At 44.6% G+C, this 17,961-nt stretch overlaps 1 protein-coding gene across 1 annotated transcript; it reads right to left on the bottom strand.

Annotated features, from left to right (window-relative positions):
- Positions 1-15,749: 15,749 nt before the first annotated feature.
- LOC133904779 (photosystem I reaction center subunit XI, chloroplastic) lies at positions 15,750-17,003 on the bottom strand. The gene is made up of 2 exons (XM_062346321.1): positions 16,706-17,003; positions 15,750-16,419 (listed from the first exon to the last, which is right to left on the bottom strand). The coding sequence occupies exons 1-2, from the start codon at positions 16,838-16,840 to the stop codon at positions 15,928-15,930; spliced, it is 627 nt and encodes a 208-aa protein (XP_062202305.1). The 5' UTR covers positions 16,841-17,003; the 3' UTR covers positions 15,750-15,927.
- Positions 17,004-17,961: the final 958 nt, after the last annotated feature.

Here is a 17,961-nt window from a genome sequence, read left to right as displayed (position 1 = left end):
AGTACCTTCGTACTCAGGGTGCTGCCCTTAAGTTGATGCAGGTTTGCAGGTCGGCGAGGAAGAGGTGGTGTTCGGCTACTTTGTGCCTGCCGATCAGGGTGGCGGGCAGGAGTAGCACACTCTACTCCAAACTTAGTGTTTTGGTATGGAGCCTAAGGGCATGTGGCTCCATATCCTTTTGTTGTATAATTTTCTTCCGCTGCGTAGATCTTTAGCTAGTTACGAGTTGAGGGGTCTCCTCATAGATCGCTTTTGTTATAAATTGTTGGAATCAGTTGCATGCTTAATATTTGTAATATAAATATTTATTACTTGCTCTTTATTATGCTATGTTGTGATGTACTATGTTGGAGGCATGTGTTCCGATCCTTGGGCACAAAACATGTGCTGGGACTACCGGAATGTTATTCGGGTTAATTGTCGAGGTTGGATTATGAATAATGATCCTCCTGATGATTAATTCCAATACTGTTTGGACAGTTCCTCACATCAGGTCTCAGGAATGATCTGCCTAAGGGGAAGCACTGGTCGTACTTTGCCTGCAAGGAAGTGACCGCCATTAAATACCTAGGCTAGTGGACACCGCTTTGACACCTCGGCATGATGGAGTCTATCCTGACACCTCTGACAGTGTGGTGCCAGGCCGCAGTTGGCGACCTGCTCGCCCCCTTCAGGAGGTAGGCACCACGATAATTACCACGGTAGATATTTATCTCCCAGATAGGGTAGAAAGCAGTTATCCAGGATAAGGCCCAGTTAAGCAGTCAGGTCCCAGATATTTGTACATTATGATAACTTGTATGCAAAGCTATGCATGGCCCTATAAATAGGAGCCATGGTCGCCTGGGCTAAAGGTTGGGCAAGACAGCGAAAAAGGCATAGAGGTGAAAATACACCAAGTCACGCTGTGATACTCCTCCCAGAGCGATCTATTTTATCTACCATCAATACATTCATGGTGTTCCTTCCTCTTAAACTTCATCTCCAAGCTTGAGTCTCCTCCTTAGAAGAAACTCTCACCGTACTTGCTGGGGCAAGATGAACTCTTGCTCCAACAGCGTGTCGTCCATGGGAACTCGAACACAGAAGTGCTAAGAGAGGTAGGATGCCACCCAAGGAGAAGAAGGTCACGTCAACGGTGGCCAACCCCCCAGTCATGCCTGTGTGGTAGTCCAGCCAGCTATACGCAGACGACTCTGATGACAGCCCCCAGCCGGGGGTAACGTGAACCTTACAGCCACCGCTGACCCAACCATAACCACAGCTAAGGGTGACACCAAAGGGTTCACTACCCCAGAGACCCAGTGGTAGCAATGTGGGGACCCTGCTGCACCCCTAGGGGCTGCGACCAGTGCTACCGCCGAAAACACCGTTCCACCCGAGCAACAATCACGCTTGACGGCAGTCCTGGCCCAGATGAAGGAACTACAGACAGCCCTTCGGGTCGAACAGCAAGCTGCCCACACCTTCGTCGCTGATCCTGGGACGGCCGGTGCGGTTCCGACCCATGCTCCACGAATAGACGAACCCCTCGGCACAAGGACCTAGCCTGTTCGATCCCCGAAGCCTCGGAGCCGACATCGTGAGGACCCCCTGCAAGACCATGACTCTCCCCTGTGAGCTGACCTGTAGGCCACACCCTTCCTAGAGGGTTTTCGGACCCCGAAGTTGCCCAAGTTTAAAGGCGATTCAGACCCCAATGAGTTCGCCCGATCCTATGCCCTACCCATAGAGGCCAATGGGTGCGAACCGGCCACCATGGCTAAATGCTTCCCCCTCGCCTTAGAAGGGGTGACCATACGCTGGTTTTGGGCGCTGGACCCTGGCACCATTCACACCTGGTCCCAACTCTGAGACCTCTTCTGTAGCAACTTCCAGGGCACCTTCATCGAACCAGTAACCTCCGAAAGCCTATTCACTATCAGACAAGAGCCAGACAAAACCCTCCGGGACTACTTTCGAAGACTCTCCCAGACCAAAGCCCAGATTAGGGGCATATTGGACTCTTCGGTCATTGAAGCTGCAACCTAGGGCCTAGCCTAAGGCCCCCTATACGGTCGGCTGAACCAACGCCCAATACGAATGGTAGAAGTCCTCATGAGCAAATTCGAGGAATATGCACGAGAAGAGGAGGAAAAACTCCGTCGAAGGCGCTCACAAGCTACCGAGGCCTCCCATGCCAATTCTGAGTGGCCGCACTCGCAGGCCGGATCGTCACACGCCCCCGCTCCTCCAGCAAAGAGAAGCTTCAAGGAGGCCCTTACCGCCGGGTCCCAAAGGGGGCTGCAGTGACAACGCCGAAACATCAGCAATATCAGCCCAAGCCCACCCCAGGAGACGCGGCTGGGGATGCTCCGGAAACCTCCTGGAGCGAAGCCATGCTCCAAACTAGCGTTCCGAGGAAGAATCCTAGTGCACTCTACACGGCGTAGGACATGGATATAATACTGACAACTGCCGACCCCTCACCACCTTCTGAGAGGAGTACATCGGGAGGCAGGCAGCCTTCACCTCAACTGATGGGGCCCCCATGGGGTGGTCCAAAGATCGCAGGCCATTGGCCAACCGACGGGTCGACCATCTGGCCATACAGAATCCTCCACAGCTAGCCCTACCTTTACCACCCCCAGTCATCCCTAGAGCGGTACGATGATGAAGGGGCGCGGGGCAAACAGATCATCCTCGCCATTACCGAAGGAGGGAGCTCCGGTTGCACTTTGAAACGATAGTGGCGAGACTACGCATGCGGGGTACACAACATTGGAGCGACTAGCATCCATCGACAGGCCCCCGACTAGGCAGATGCCCCTGTGACGTTCACCGTCGATGACTTCGAGGGGGTAAAATTTCCCCACTCCAATGCCCTGGTCATCTTAGCCAACATCGTCGAAGTCGAGGTCCGAAGAATACCGGTCGACAGAGGCAGCTCGGCGGACCTCCTAATCATGCATGCCTTCGACCAGCTCTGAATTCCATAAAGCTAGCTCTCACCAAGCAGCAGACCCCTCCAGGGATCCAGTGGGGTGGGGCCCCCCACAACGCCCTAGGCCAGATAGAACTCCCGATCATCTTTGGCAAGGGCTCTGCATCACATCCGAGGTCATCACCTTTGACGTCGTGGACATACCATACGCCTACAATGCCATCCTAGGACGGGGAACTCTGAATAGATTCGGAGCTCTACCCCATCACAATTACCTGTGCCCGAAAATGCCCGGACCCCAGGGGCTAATAACCATCCACGGTACCAAGACTTGGCTAGGCGCATCGAGTATGGGCACCCTGCTCCCATCCCCAGTTATACCCATTTTTTGACATGTCGTCCTGCGATTTGACCACGACCACGACCATGACTAGAGCTCAGCCTCGAGTCCAAGTAGACTTGGCCTTCGAGGGGTGATGTCCGGGTAAGGTTGTGGTGCTTCTCCCATGTTTCTAAGCAATAAAATATCACAAGAATTTAGTAGTAACCCATCCAAGGAAGCATGAACTGTGAGAAACGAGTTCACCTGGTAGTCTAATTGTCGTGCACATGCTCTTATAATTGGACTTGTATGATTTGAGGAATATTAGTAGTATTGATCATACCTGAAGGAGCCATGGGCTCATCATCCTCCCCCTCTTAATTGGAGTCGTCCTCGACTCAAGCTCATCTTCTTCTCCTTAATATGGCTTCAAATCTAAAATGTTAAATGTGGGACTAACCCCAAAATCTGTAGTTAGGTCCAATTTGTATGCATTATCATTGATTTTCTTAATTATCTTAAATGGTCCATCAACTCTAGACATCGACTTTGATTTTCTTAGTTCTGGAAACCTATACTTCCTCAAATGCAACAAAACTAAATCACCCGGTTCAAATTTTATTTCCTACCTACTTTTACTTCCAGCAATCCTATACTTTTTAGTCATGCTCTCTATATTCTTTTTAGTTATTTCATGCAACTTAAGAATAAATTCAGCACGTTTCTTAGCATCTAAATTAAGTCTTCCAAAAGTAGGCAAAGGTAGTAAATCAATAGGAGCACGAGGATTAAATCCATACACTACCTGGAACGGACTTACCTTGGTGGTGGAGTGTACAGACCTATTGTATGCAAATTCAATATGCGGTAAACACTCTTCCCACATCCTCAAATTTTTCTTCAGAACAGCCCGTAACATGGTCGATAATGTATGGTTGACAACATCTGTTTGACCGTCGGTTTGGGGATGACACGTAGTAGATAACAGCAGCTTTGTCCCAAATTTATTCCATAGTGATCTCCAAAAGTGACTCAAAAACTTTGTGTCACGATCTGAGACGATAGTATTCAGCACTCCATGTAGGCGAACAATTTCCCTGAAAAATAAATCAACTATGTTTGTAGCATCATTGCTCGTGACAAGGTACAAAATGCGCTATTTTAGAAAATCTATCCACAACTAAAAATATGCTATCCCTCCCCCTCATTGTCCTAAGCAGTCCTAAAACAAAATCCATAGAAATATCTTCCCATGGTGCACTAGGAACAGGAAGAGTCATATAACGACCATACAGATTTAAGCGAGACCTAGCTTTTGTTGCAAGTGGTACAACGTAAACATAGCGCTCGACGTCATGTCTCATCTTTGGCCAAAAGAAATGGGCGGCCAGCACATTTTCAGTCTTCTTTGCTCCAAAATCTGTCATCAATCCTCCTCCATACGCCTCCTGTAACAACAAAAGATGAACGGAGCTAGCTAGAATGCATAGCTTGTAAGCACGATAGAGCAATCATTTATTCAGCACATATTTATTCCATGTCTTCCCTTCTTTATAATGTTCAAGCACTTCTTTAAAGTCTAAATCAGCAGCATATAAGTTCTTAATGGTCTCTAAACCAAAAAATCTTATAATCAAGTTGAGATAACATGGTATAACGCCTAAAAAGCGCATCAGCAATCACATTGCCCTTTCCTTTCTTATGTTTTATGACATATGGAAACGACTCAATAAATTCTACCCATTTAATATGTCGCTTATTTAGTTTAGCTTGACTTCTAATATGTTTCAGCGATTCATGATAAGAATGTATAACAAATTCTTTGGGCCATAGATATTGTTGCCAAGTTTCAAGCACACGAACTAAAGCATACAATTCTTTATCATAAGTGAAATAATTCAGACTTGGCCCACTTAATTTCTTGCTAAAATAAGCAACAGGTTTACCTTCTTGAATTATCACACCTCCAATTTCAATCCCACTAGCATCGCATTTGAGCTCAAAGGTCTTATCAAAATCAGAGAGTTGGAGTAAAGGAGTATGGGTAAGTTTCCCTTTCAACAACTTGAATGTTTTTTCTTGTGTAGGTCCCCATTTGGAAACCAATCCTTTCTTCATCAATTCATTTAATGGGCAAGCAATGGTGCTGAAATCTTGTACAAAGGGTCGATAGAAACCCGCAAGACCATGAAAGCTTCTCACTTGAGTAACAGTCTCAGGGGTTGGCTAGCTCTTTGTGGCTTCAATTTTTGCTTCATCCACTTCTATTCCCTATGGCGTAACAATATAGCTAAGAAAAGAAACTCGATCTGTGCAAAAGGTGCACTTTTTGAGGTTACCGAACAAACGTGCTTCTCTCGAAGCATTAAAAACAGCACGTATATGATCAAAGTGTTGTTCTTGTGTCTTGCTATAAATCAAGATATCATCAAAGTATACCACAGTGCATTAGTTAATCCAAAAAGCATTACTAACCACTCATACAAGTCAAACTTAGTTTTAAAAGCAGTTTTTTATTCATCTCCAAGTTTCATCCTAATTTGGTGGTATCCCCTTCGCAAGTCAATTTTAGTGAAAATTATAGAACCACTCAACTCATCAAGCATATCATCTTACCTAGAGATAGGGTGATAATATCTTATAGTAATATTATTAATGGCTCTACAATCAACACACATACGCCAACTACCGTCTATCTTAGGAACCAAAAGAACAGGAACAACACAAGGGATAAGACTTCCTGTATATAGCCGCGGTCCAAAAGGTCTTAGACTTATCGCTGAATTTCCTTAGTCTCTTCCGGGTTGGTCCTATATGCAGCACGGTTTGAAAAGGTTGCTCCCAGAATCAAATCAATTTGATGTTCAGTCCCTCGAATAGGTGGTAATCCCGGGGGTACCTCAGCTGGAAATACATCCACAAACTCCTGCAAAAGGTTAGCAACAGCAGGAGGCAAAGAGCTATATATATCCTCAAGTGAAACTAAAGTATCTTTGCATATCAAAGCATAGCATTGTAGCTTATTATCACAAATTTCAGCAAGATCAGATTTAGTGGCAAACATTACACACCCTTTCAGTTTAATTCCATCGGACTTAAAAGTTGTTGTTGATTTCTCCTTTTTGGATGGAAAAACTTTTTTCGCTACTTGCTGATTTTCAGATTCATTCTCAAACTCTTTTCTCTTATTTTCAGTTATCTCTTGTTCACATTTTATAATTTCAGTAGGGGTTAAAGGTAGAAAAGTAATTTTTTTTCCTTTATGCATAAGAGTGTACTTATTACTTCTACCATGATGTGTTGCATTAGTGTCGAACTCCCATGGTCATCCTAACAAAAGTGAACATGCTTGCATGGGTACTACATCGAAATCAGTACAATCATGGTATGAACCAATAGAAAAATGCACTCTAGCTGTTTGAATTGCCTTCACCTTACTCTATTGTTGAACCACTGAATGTGGTATGGATGAGGATGTGTTCTTATCGGCAAGGAAAGTTTATTGATCAAATCTGAACTTACCAAATTGTTGCAGCTTCCTCCATCTATAATGACTCAAACATGGAAATCCTTGACTATGAGGAACATCTAAAATAAATTATGGCATTGTAACTGTTCCACTTGCTCCATTTGAGTATTTAACACTCGCTGCACAATGAGTGTCCTATAATTCTCCGTAGCAGTTGCACTCAATTCTTCCTCATTGTCGATATACGCCTCATGTTTGTCCTTATCATTTCCATGGTTAGATGCAAGTGCATATTCATCCTCAACATCACTAGCACTTACATACTCACCGTCTTTTGTTGCAATGTATGGTCGCTAACTTGGGCAATCTTTCATGGCATGGACCATTCCCTTGCATCCGTGGCATACAATCCCGGTGAGTTGGTCTGTAGAAGCAACCAAAAAAGATCTCTTTGCTGGACCCTACACACTTACGGATTTGCTTACCTCGGAAGCGTGTGATGGTGTTGAAGGTACTGTTGAACGCGCCCTACTCGAGAAGGGGGCAGCAGACCGTGTAGTTGAACGTGCAGCTATTTTGACATGTCCCGGTATTGATTTTGAAATAGTCGTGCTTCCAAAATTGCTCCTTGGACTCTATTATCATCCCTGCAATTCTTTTTCTACCAAACACGCAAGTTAGAACAATCTAGGAACACTATCGTATTCTTTGTAATAAACTATGTCCTGAATTTCACGCCTTAATGCTCCATAAAATCGTGCCATTGCAGCCTCTTCATCCTCAATAATATCACAACGCAACATACTAATTTGTAGCTCCTAATAATATTCTTCTACAGATCTATCACCTTGGTTTAAGTGCTAAAATTTCTTACGCAAATGACATTTAAAAGAGGGTTGAACTAATCTGTTACGCATAGCAACCATTAAAGTATTCCAAGTAGTAGGAGCTAATCCGTCGATGCATACCCTATTCCACCAAATGATTGCAGAATTTTTATTTTCACTAGTGGCTTGCCTAACTCTATGCACTTCAGGAATTAAATGAGCATTAAACTTCTATTCTACCGTCATCTCCCAATTTAAATACCTTTCAGCATCATAAGCACCCTCAAAAGATGGTATAGTAAATTTAACCTTAGAAAATGGATCATCATTAATACGTGGGTTATGTTGTTGAAAATTATTACCTCTCATACCTTGACAGTTGAAGTTCAATCGGTTCTTTTGTCGTTCATCAAAGACATCACGTTCTTGTCTCAAAATTTCATCATCCGCGATGGACTCCTCTTGTTCATAGGTTACACCATGAGGACCCACTCGACTATTATTTGGTGGTGCATTAACCAATTGATCAAAGCGTGTATTTAGTATTGCAAGGCTTTCATTGAATTGTTGCAATGCGGTATTGATTCCCGCAAGTTTCTTGTCAATGTCGTCATTAATAGTTTGTCGATGATCATCCAACAACATTGTGATTACTTCCCTCAAAACACACTCTTTCACATCCGATGTTTCACCTACCATGGTTAGTAGCAGATAGAAGATAACAAAAGATATTATCACTCGACTATTATTTGGTGGTGCATTAAGCAATTGATCAAAGCGTGTATTTAGCATTGCAAGGCTTTCATTGAGTCGTTGCAATGCGGTATTGGTTCCCGCAAGTTTCTTGTCAATGTCGTCATTAATAGTTTGTCGATGATCATCCAACAACATTGTGAGTACTTCCCTCAAAACACACTCTTTCACATCCGATGTTTCACCTACCATGGTTAGTAGCAGATAGAAGATAACAAAAGATATTATCCCTATCGACTACTAGGTGGTGGAGTTGGAGTCACACACTCTCAAGCGTCTTACCACGCTCTTGCAAGTGTTCTTACCAATCACTGCAGTTGGCACAACTGGTGGCTGGTTCATAATACCTTATCGGATGCGAGTGAAGTAGTTGCAAGGGGAGAAAACCGTTTTGATCGAGAGAATGTGTAGCTTGGATAGGCAATATTTTTGTAGCAAGGAATAGCAATAATTGAAATCAAATTAGCAAAACTGAATAAGAGTCCACTGTACACATCACAGTTGCTGGCCCGAATACGTTCCTAGAACTAGTTCAAACAAGCCAAAAACTATATCAGACACAAGCAAAATGGAACAAAAATTCACAATGCAAACTGATTCTCTCTGGATATTTTTGCACTCTTTGCTTCCTTTTTTCTTTTTTTTAGTACTCTTTGCTTCGTGCTTGTTTTTCTTTTATTTTTTTTACGAATGTGTCACAAACTAAAAACTCCTCTATTGCCCTTTCTAAGACTCGTGAAGCATGTGGGTCACAAACTTTTTCCGGAGAGCAGGGTTATAAAGGTAATAAAAAGATGGTGGTCGGATCTGAGAAGGTGGGTGACTCTGACTAGGTGGGTGACTCCGACTAGGTGGTCACGATGACTAGGTGGCCAGACTCGAGTGGTTTGTCGGAGTGCCTGGTCGGACCCCGAGTGGGTGGTCGGAGTGACTGGTAGGAACCCCGAGTAGGTGGTCGGAGTGTGGGTGGTTGGAGTGCCTGGTCAGGACCCTGAGTGGGTGGTTGGAGTGACTGGTCGGACCCCGAGCAGGCACACAAACTGAACTATAGCAGACTAGGGAAAGCCGAGTAACTGAATGACTAAATTAGCAAAGACTCGACACTAGAAACTAGAATATGATGACCAAGACCAGCAACAGAGACCGACAATGGAATCAAACTCAACAATGCGAATACTGAAAACAAAATTGCGAAGGCACAAAGTGGTTTGGATAGCGAAAAAAACTAAGATCTAAATATTTTTGTGGGGTAATTTTGTGGACTCTAGGTAATGGAAAATGACAAAATAAAGGGGATAACTGAGATTACCTAATGGGCAACCTGGCTCTAATACCACTTGATGCGCATTTGCATGACTTTCTAAGGTAATACGATAAGTCGATTAGTGGAGTTTCAACGTTGATGATCCAAAGGCTCCGGTCAGAACGGACCAAGAACCCTCGCAACAACTACACCACTACTCTATGGTTATCAACCATACCAAGGCGCGATTGACCTCACCAAGAAGGTTTTTCCTGCAAGCGAATTGAGAACGCAAGCAAGAATAGGTAGATGCAATCTGAATATTGATAATTACTAATGAAGTGCTCGAGTTAGGGTTCCACAGACCGAACAAGTGGCAAAACTGTATAAAACAGAATAATCTAAGCAAAACCCAAGCCTAAACTATGATGGTTACTGTGAATATATAAGGGGGCATGAGGAGGTCGACCTAGGGTTGTGCAACTGTGGAAAGAGGCATGCACAACCTAGACTCCGACCCCAACACGATTACAAGACCCTCCAGGGTCCAAAACGGTGACATAATACCTTATTCCTTCGACTCCAACTAATCTATAAGGAATATTTAGTCGAGAATAGATTGGAAAAGGCTCATCATAAGCTTTCTAGCAAGTCCAAGAACGCCTCAATTGGACTCTGTATGTAAGAGTTATGCCCATTTTATTGACGTGTTGTCTTGAGACTCGACCACAACCACGGCCACATCTCTGACCATGACCACGACTAGAGCTCAGCCTCAAGTCCGAGTAGACTTGGCCTTCGAGGAGTGACATCTAGGTAAGGTTGTGGTGCTTCTCCTATGTTCCTAAGAAATAAAACATCACAAGAATTTAGTAGTAATGCATCCAAGGAAACATGGACAGTGAGAAACGAGTTTACCTGGTAGTCTAATTGTAGTGCACGTGCTCTTGTAATTGGACCTTGTATGATTTGAGGAATATTAGTAGTATTGATCATATCTGAAGGAGCCATGAGCTCATCACTGTGCATCCACGAGAGTTCCGGGAGCTGACTCCATCATTTATCCTGTGGACCTCATCACAGCATGGACACCATGTGAACTGCACATTGGTCTTATGAACATTACCATCAAGGTGGCTTCCAGCGTGGCTTATCCCCGTGGCTTCCATAAAAATTTGCACGGATGTCCGATACCATAGGGTTACACCATGGTTGAAGTAGACAAGGCAGTTGACTAGTACCATCATGTTGAGGTGGACTACCCCGCAGAGGAGGGGGCGAACAATATAGGAGAGAATGAGCACACATTCATCGTGTGGGAGAAGGCCTACATAGTGTTTCCACCAAGGATAGCTATTGAGAATCTCTACTCTCTACTACACCCCAGGTCGCCGTCACCTTGAAGATCTCCCTCTCCTCAGCCATCTCCCAAAAGAAGTCCACTTCCTCAGCCATCGCCTCAAAGAAGTCCACCGCTCAAGAAGCTAGCACCATCAGCTCAAAAAACAAGATCAGGTTCTACAACATCCAAATAGATGACATCGATCATCTAAGAAGTCGGTGGCATTTAAGAAGTTGGCGGAACCCAAGGATATCTATTCACTCACTACTAAGAAAACCAAAAAGATTGTGAATGCCAGTGTCACGATTCATTTCCATCCTCCTCCACCACCACCGAAGCTTGTTGTGCCTGAAGATACCATGAAATTTTTCATGAATATGGCCAAATCTAAACAGATGGGGGTGGCTTCAAGTAAGTCTTCGAGTGACTACGAACGTATCAGTATGAAGTAGGCCAAGAGCAAATCAGCTCCAATCATTTAGGATGCTCCAAGCATTGGGGACTTTCTAGTTACTTCTGGACTATCAGCAGAAGAACTAGCACAGCTTACTGTGGGAGCGGATATTGCAAAGTTGGTTGTTACATGGCCATTTGAGTTGACCAAACCATTGGTCAAACCAGATATAGAAAAGAAACCTTACAACTCAAATGCGCCGATTACATTAGTGGTACTTGGAGGAATCCAGGCAGGGTTTACAGGTGTTCCCCGTAAGATACACAGATGAATATTTCATCAACAAGGATGGCTCCTTCTGGGTGTATTTGAAGGACGTGTATAAACTATACAAGGAAGATGCCCTCGATGTGTCTAGAGTCAGAGCATGGACTCTGTAAGTGACTTATGCATATAAATCATGTTATTTCATCTTGTGCCTTGAAATTGCATGGCTAACTTCTCTATTTCATAGAATGGAGAACCGCGCATGCAGACAACAATTTGATCGTAAAGTAGGATATCGATCCTGGGCTTGTGAACCGAACACTTGTAAGGGAGAGTCCAGACTTCACCGAGAACTATATATTGAAGTGTCTGCTTCACCACCAATACAAGAAATTCATACTCTTACCCTACACTATGAGTACATGCTTGCGCGCCAGGCTGTTCTGCTTTTATGGGCAACTCGATTTTAGTACTAATTTGCTATAGTGACATAATATTCCTGCAGCTTTCATTGGATCCTACTTGTCATCCACCCAGACTTGAGCAAGATCATTATCTTGGACTCACAAAAGAGAGCTCAGATGACTTACCAAAACCTCATCGATATGCTAAACAGGTAAACTCGATCATCTCATCATCTCGATGATTGCATCTAAGTTTAATTTGTATTTATATTCACGTATAAGGTGTACACATGATACCGTAAAAAGAGTCTTATTCACTTTCCATTCAGGAAGGAGTATAATGTAAAATTCGTTTGCTGGTACGCACGGAATTTTCATGTGTTACATTTCCTTTTGAATAAAAAGGTTCAATTCGTTCCACTGATGAATCATTTACTATTGAAGTGTATGAGGCAGCCACTGAGCAAGAATCGCTGTGCATTTTATGTTTTAACTTTCATGCACGGATTTAGCCCGGACAGAGACACTATCAAGTTCAATGATCTTGAGGTATGAAATAACATATCGATACCTTCTTTCCAATTTCTACACGTGTTCAAAGACTAATTCTTTTGATTCTTCAAATGCATCACTCCAAACTACGCACAAAAAGTTACAACCTGTAGAAATAAATACCCTTCAAGAACAGATCATCAGATTCTTCATGGAATATGTTATCAACTCAAACGGCGAGTTTAATGAACCGATCGTGTCATCGACCAGTGATAAACCTTCATATTACACCGTGCCTTCTAGTACCGAGTATGCGACATGGAGGAAGTCTACCAGAGGGTTAGATGGCTTATATATCGCCAAATGACATCATTTCAATGAAGGACATGAATTACTATGTATTAATATAAGACATGAATTACTATGTATTAATTAAGGTGTATTTCGGAATTAGTACCGTCGAACAACTCTTTGACAGAATGGTCTGCCAACGATGATGAGAGGCTGGCCCATCAGTTGTGGGCTGCGGAGGAGCAAGAAGCAGCATTCCATAAGTGTGCTCGGGAGGAGGAGGATGAGAGGGTGGCCCATCAATGCGCTGCGGAGGAGGCTGAATGCTCAAACCGTACTAGCGTTCATGAGTCGGACTTCGTTGTCTTTCACACACCGGCAAGCCTAGAGCTTAGGAGACGCTACGGTCGATCAGGCATGGCCAGTTCCTCCGCTCCGTCACCATTGGCCTCCTCATGTCCCCGCACGTACACACGCCATCAGCCATCTGTGCGGAGATGCTATCCTCATCGCAGGAGAGGTAGAGGGATACTGGACTGTCTTAGCTCGATTGACTTTTCGAGGGTGACTGTGAGAACTATTATGTATATATGTGCGATATTAATTACTATATATTAATGAAGGTGTCTTTATTATTGATTTACATTTCATATGTCTTATTGTATGTATGTATTGAGGGAGTGGGAGAGAGACGGAGAGATCGAGAAGAGAGAGAGAGGACAGAGAGGACAGATAGGGAGGACATGCCCGGAGTAGAAGGGGAGGCACAACACTGCTGGTTGAAGCTTTCAGCCGGTAGTGATGCCTTGGGAATCACTACCGGCTGAAACCACCAGTCAGTAGTGATACCCAGAGAATCACTACTGATCGAATCATTCAGTTGGCAATGATAACCTCTTTTACTGCCTGTCTATGGAACTAGCAGTGATAGTTCCCGACTATCACTGCTCGTTACCCACCGTTGACTTCAAAATTGGCAATGTAGGAGGTTTTTGAGCCGATATTGATGTATTGTTCTGTAGTATTGGCTGGCCCTTACTGAGTTTTAAATTGTTAGGTTGATTTCTCTTTTGAGCAGCAATTCTTTTGTTTGGCTTTGACTTCGGGCTTGGTGAAGTGATGACTTCTTTTGTACTTTTAAACTCTTTTACTCCTAGTATAACTAGCAGAGGTCCTGCCTTCGTTTTGTAAAACATTTTGCACAACATCAATATTCAAAACGACACTGCTTTGTCACTGGAAGTAGTTATTATTGTCCTTAGTTTTCTTGTTACAGTCATTTTGGAAGACGGGCACTACCCCGGGAATTATTGCTCTAGTTCAATGGAAACTCAATTCTAAGAATCTGGATCGCGATGTTCCCTTTCCAAACAGGCATTGAAAGTAGAACTTTTCTTGCATTAAGCCTTGGAATGCTTCTCCCATAGATTGCTTGCTGAGAAATTGCTACAACAGAACTTTTTAAACGGCTATAGCCTAAACATATGTATTATTGAAATTCCAGTTGTAAATGAGCTACCAGATTCGTATGGTATGTGAAAAGAATTTTTCAGTTTTTTATTCACAAAAAATAATTGGATTGAAAAACAGTAATAGGAAGTCGGGGATCTAACACAAATATTGATGGTCCTGGATTCATAGTTGGGGCACTTAGTGTTCCTACAGTGGCCAGTAAAGCAGAAATGACGTGCAAACAATAAATGTCACGAGGATAGCCACGGCGCCACCTCCTTCCCCGTTTGCTCATAAAGGGGCGGACGCAAACCGGAATTCTAGGGGTTGGAGCTCATCGATGTGAGCATTTTTATAGCTCCAAAAAGGCTGCGCTGCTACACGCCGCCTACATGCATGCACCCTGTCCACCTATCTGCACCGCTGTTGTCCGCCCGCCCACCTCCCAACGCGGTGTGCGCCGGCCGCCCACTCGCCCGAGTATTTGCACGCCAGCTGCCCACTCGCCCGAATATCTGCTCACCGGCCACCCAAATGTGACTCGCCTGCCTACCTATGCCTACACAGCTGCACTATTTGATCACTTGGTTGGGGAATCGGCGATAAGAATTCAGACATCAAGTGAAATGGGCTGGGTTAGTTGATTACTAGGATTTAGGAAAGAGTAAGCAGGCCAGTTGACCCAGGTGAACTCTTTCCCAACTAGTGTAGCTTCTTCGTCAGTGTTCTTCACTTGTCTTTTATTCCTCATCTGAGTATCTGACCATGCGCCAGCTAAGTAAGAGAGGCTTGGGGGCTCTCACTTGCGCAAGCTAAATAAGGGGGCTTGAGCATCGTACCCCACCCCCTTAGATCCACCGCTGCAGACAGCCACCGAAGCTTAACTTCGCTGGCTCTTACCACCGGTGATACACCATCACTGTAATCCATAGAAGACTATCTGTAGTGTGAACTTCGATAGGATACGATAAGTGAACAACTGATAGTTAAACCATTTTCTATTTCCTTACTAGCTACTTTCCAATAAGGAGAATTTTGCAAACATACCACTCAAGTCTGTCCGATTTCCAAAATGCCATTTTTTTTCTGGCAAGCTCCCTTATTTCCACGCCATTCACCTCTACCTCTAACCTTGGCGCCTTTCTGTGGCCAGGACAGGGGCGTGGTTGCCTCCTTGGATCTATTAGAATTTCTATCCCTCCACCAGCACCAAATTTCGATTATGAAAACAATTAATTACAGATCGAGAAATCAATTTCGTGTAATCAACCTCAACTCTGCCTCTATACGAAGAGCCCCTCTTCTTGGGAATGCTCCTTCCATGGGATAGCGATGCCGGAGACGCGGTTTGATAGGGTCAGTCAAATCTGACATGTTTACATTGAATGTGATGGTGTAGTGTACTGTTCACATTGAACCTGATGGTGTTGTAGTGCTACATAACGCAAAAATTTGGAACTATCTAGTGGTATGTTAGAAAGCCCGTCAATTCTAGTGTTATGTTTGCAAATCGGTTCAAAAACAGTAATGGGAGAGGGTAATTTTGCCTTCAAAAAATGTAGACAGCTAGTTGTCCCCCAAGTAAATTTACTCCATCCAAATAAGAAATTAACACTTTCGAGTTACAACCCCATCCATCGATCCATCTGCAATCAAATACATTTATACACGTGCTCACTGCTCAAACAAGAACCACATAGCCTACCCATGCACGCATGCACATAGAGAAGTAAGGTATATATGGATCTCTACTTGAAGTAGTAGGGGAGGTCAAGCACGTAGAGAAGGAAGTAGGCCCAGACCACGCCGGAGATGCCACCGAAGAAGAACCCGCCGGTGAACTTGGCCCACCCGTCGGCGGTTTGCAGCTTGTCGGCCTCCTTCTTGCGCCCGGTCAGCGTCAGCGTGGGCGCGGTGGACGGTTCGCCCTCGTTGAACGAGGCGACGCCGTACATGGTGAGACAGACGCTGAGGATGGTCACGAGCCCGGCCGCGCCCAGGGCGCCTGCCTGGCCGTGCACCGGCGTGTTGCGGAGCGGGCCGGTCAGAGCGAAGGGGCCGACGAGGAGGTAGCCGTGCGCGAGGCCGACCTCGATGCCGCGGAGCAGAGGGCTCACGGCGGTGCGGTAGGCCGGCAGGTTGGAAAGGTACCACGCGATGAGGGGGCTGGAGGTGACCGGCGTCTCAAGGCTGCCGATGAAGGGGTCGCCGTTGATGGGCTGCACTACCTGGTACGTGGGCTGTGCATGCAATAACACACAAGGACATTATTCATTTATCAGAGGCAAAGATTGGTTACTACAAATGAACCTTGAATTGTTAGTGTTCATGACATCAAATTGCGTTGTGTGATCAAAATGGGTTTCAGAAGATGACTAGATAGGAATCAAGAAGTAACACACGTGCGAATTCAGCACAGATTTCAAAAGCATTTTTCAAGGGAATAATCCATGTCGATTAAAATTAGCTAAGAACCAATTGATTGAAGGTAAAAAATCTTCTGACTTTCTCAGTTGATCTACTAACCTTCTCTGGTTGGATAGCCTTCACCGTGAAGCGGGTCCGCCTTGTCAGCGACGCACCGGACATCCCCCTCGGCCTCGAGGGCATCAAGCTGCTCTTCATCACCTGGCTCGCCATGGGAGCGTAAGCGGTAGCCATCTCGACCTCTTCCTCTCTCTCTCGCAGCTCTTCCTGCAAAATGGTAGAAGAGGCCTCCTTGTGATGGCCTAATTAACGTTTGTGATCTTTAGATGCTACAGGGGGTGTGCAAGGGAGAGGAGAAAATCTTTGGCGTGTTTGGATGGATGGGGCGCTGCAGTTGAGATATGGCTCAGGGCTGTGTGGCGCTCATTGGACGCAGGGAGTTAGCAACTCTATCCCTTATCTGAATGCGTGGAGATCTCCTCCCTCCGTTGGCTGCCTACCTGGCATCGCCTGCGTCACGCCACGTGTAAACAGAATGTAGGGCTAGTGGTTTGGCACTGGATACTGGACCAATATACTTAGTTTCTGTGTACGCATGGAACGGCATACAAAATCAAACAGACTGGCTCTGAAGAAAATCTCCCAAAAGAAAATAACAGACGAAAGATAATCAGTTCTTCAGGCTTAAACAGAGCTTCAAATATTCTCCCTTGCTATTCGCACTAACAAGGGTGACTGGAATAGGGATTTCATATAGGATTTTTCAGGGTTAATAACTAAATCCCAGGGATTTGAATCCAAACTCCAAGAATCCAAAGAGGCCCAAAATCCTTCTGGTACAAATATAACGAGTATTTTTGTGTAGTCAATTCAACCTCTGATGAACAAATTACTTATGAACTGGGCAAACAGAGTGCGTAGTTGATGAAGTACCAGGTTGCCCATCAAAAGTACACTATCACGATAGCCCATGAATCAGATATGGCAATTGTCAGTTCCCCGGATATCATTCCCCGTCATCGCGGTGTGACAAATTGCTTCATAAGCAAATGAGCTATATACTAAAGTAATGGGTACGGATGACAGCTACACAGAACTAGATCAATCCATCAAACATGCTAACTTGAAAGACCAGAGTTCATTAAATTTCAAGATATTCACATCAAGGAATGAAGATATAAAAGAATCAACAAATGCCTGGTGACTTGAGTTACAACTCTTTGAGCAGTTCCTGCTCCAGGGGAATTCAAGGTCTGGGAGGAAGTTCCCAGTCCCACAGTCGTTATCTCTCGTACAGTAGTCTGAAGACAGTCATGGTAGCGGACGACGAATCTGAGCATGCAATCGCTCATGCA

Source organism: Phragmites australis, chromosome 22, assembly GCF_958298935.1.
Source record: "Phragmites australis chromosome 22, lpPhrAust1.1, whole genome shotgun sequence".
Taxonomy (NCBI): domain Eukaryota; kingdom Viridiplantae; phylum Streptophyta; class Magnoliopsida; order Poales; family Poaceae; genus Phragmites; species Phragmites australis.
The sequence above is the reverse complement of the archived record's forward strand: the minus strand, read 5'-3'. Positions and strand labels throughout refer to the sequence as shown.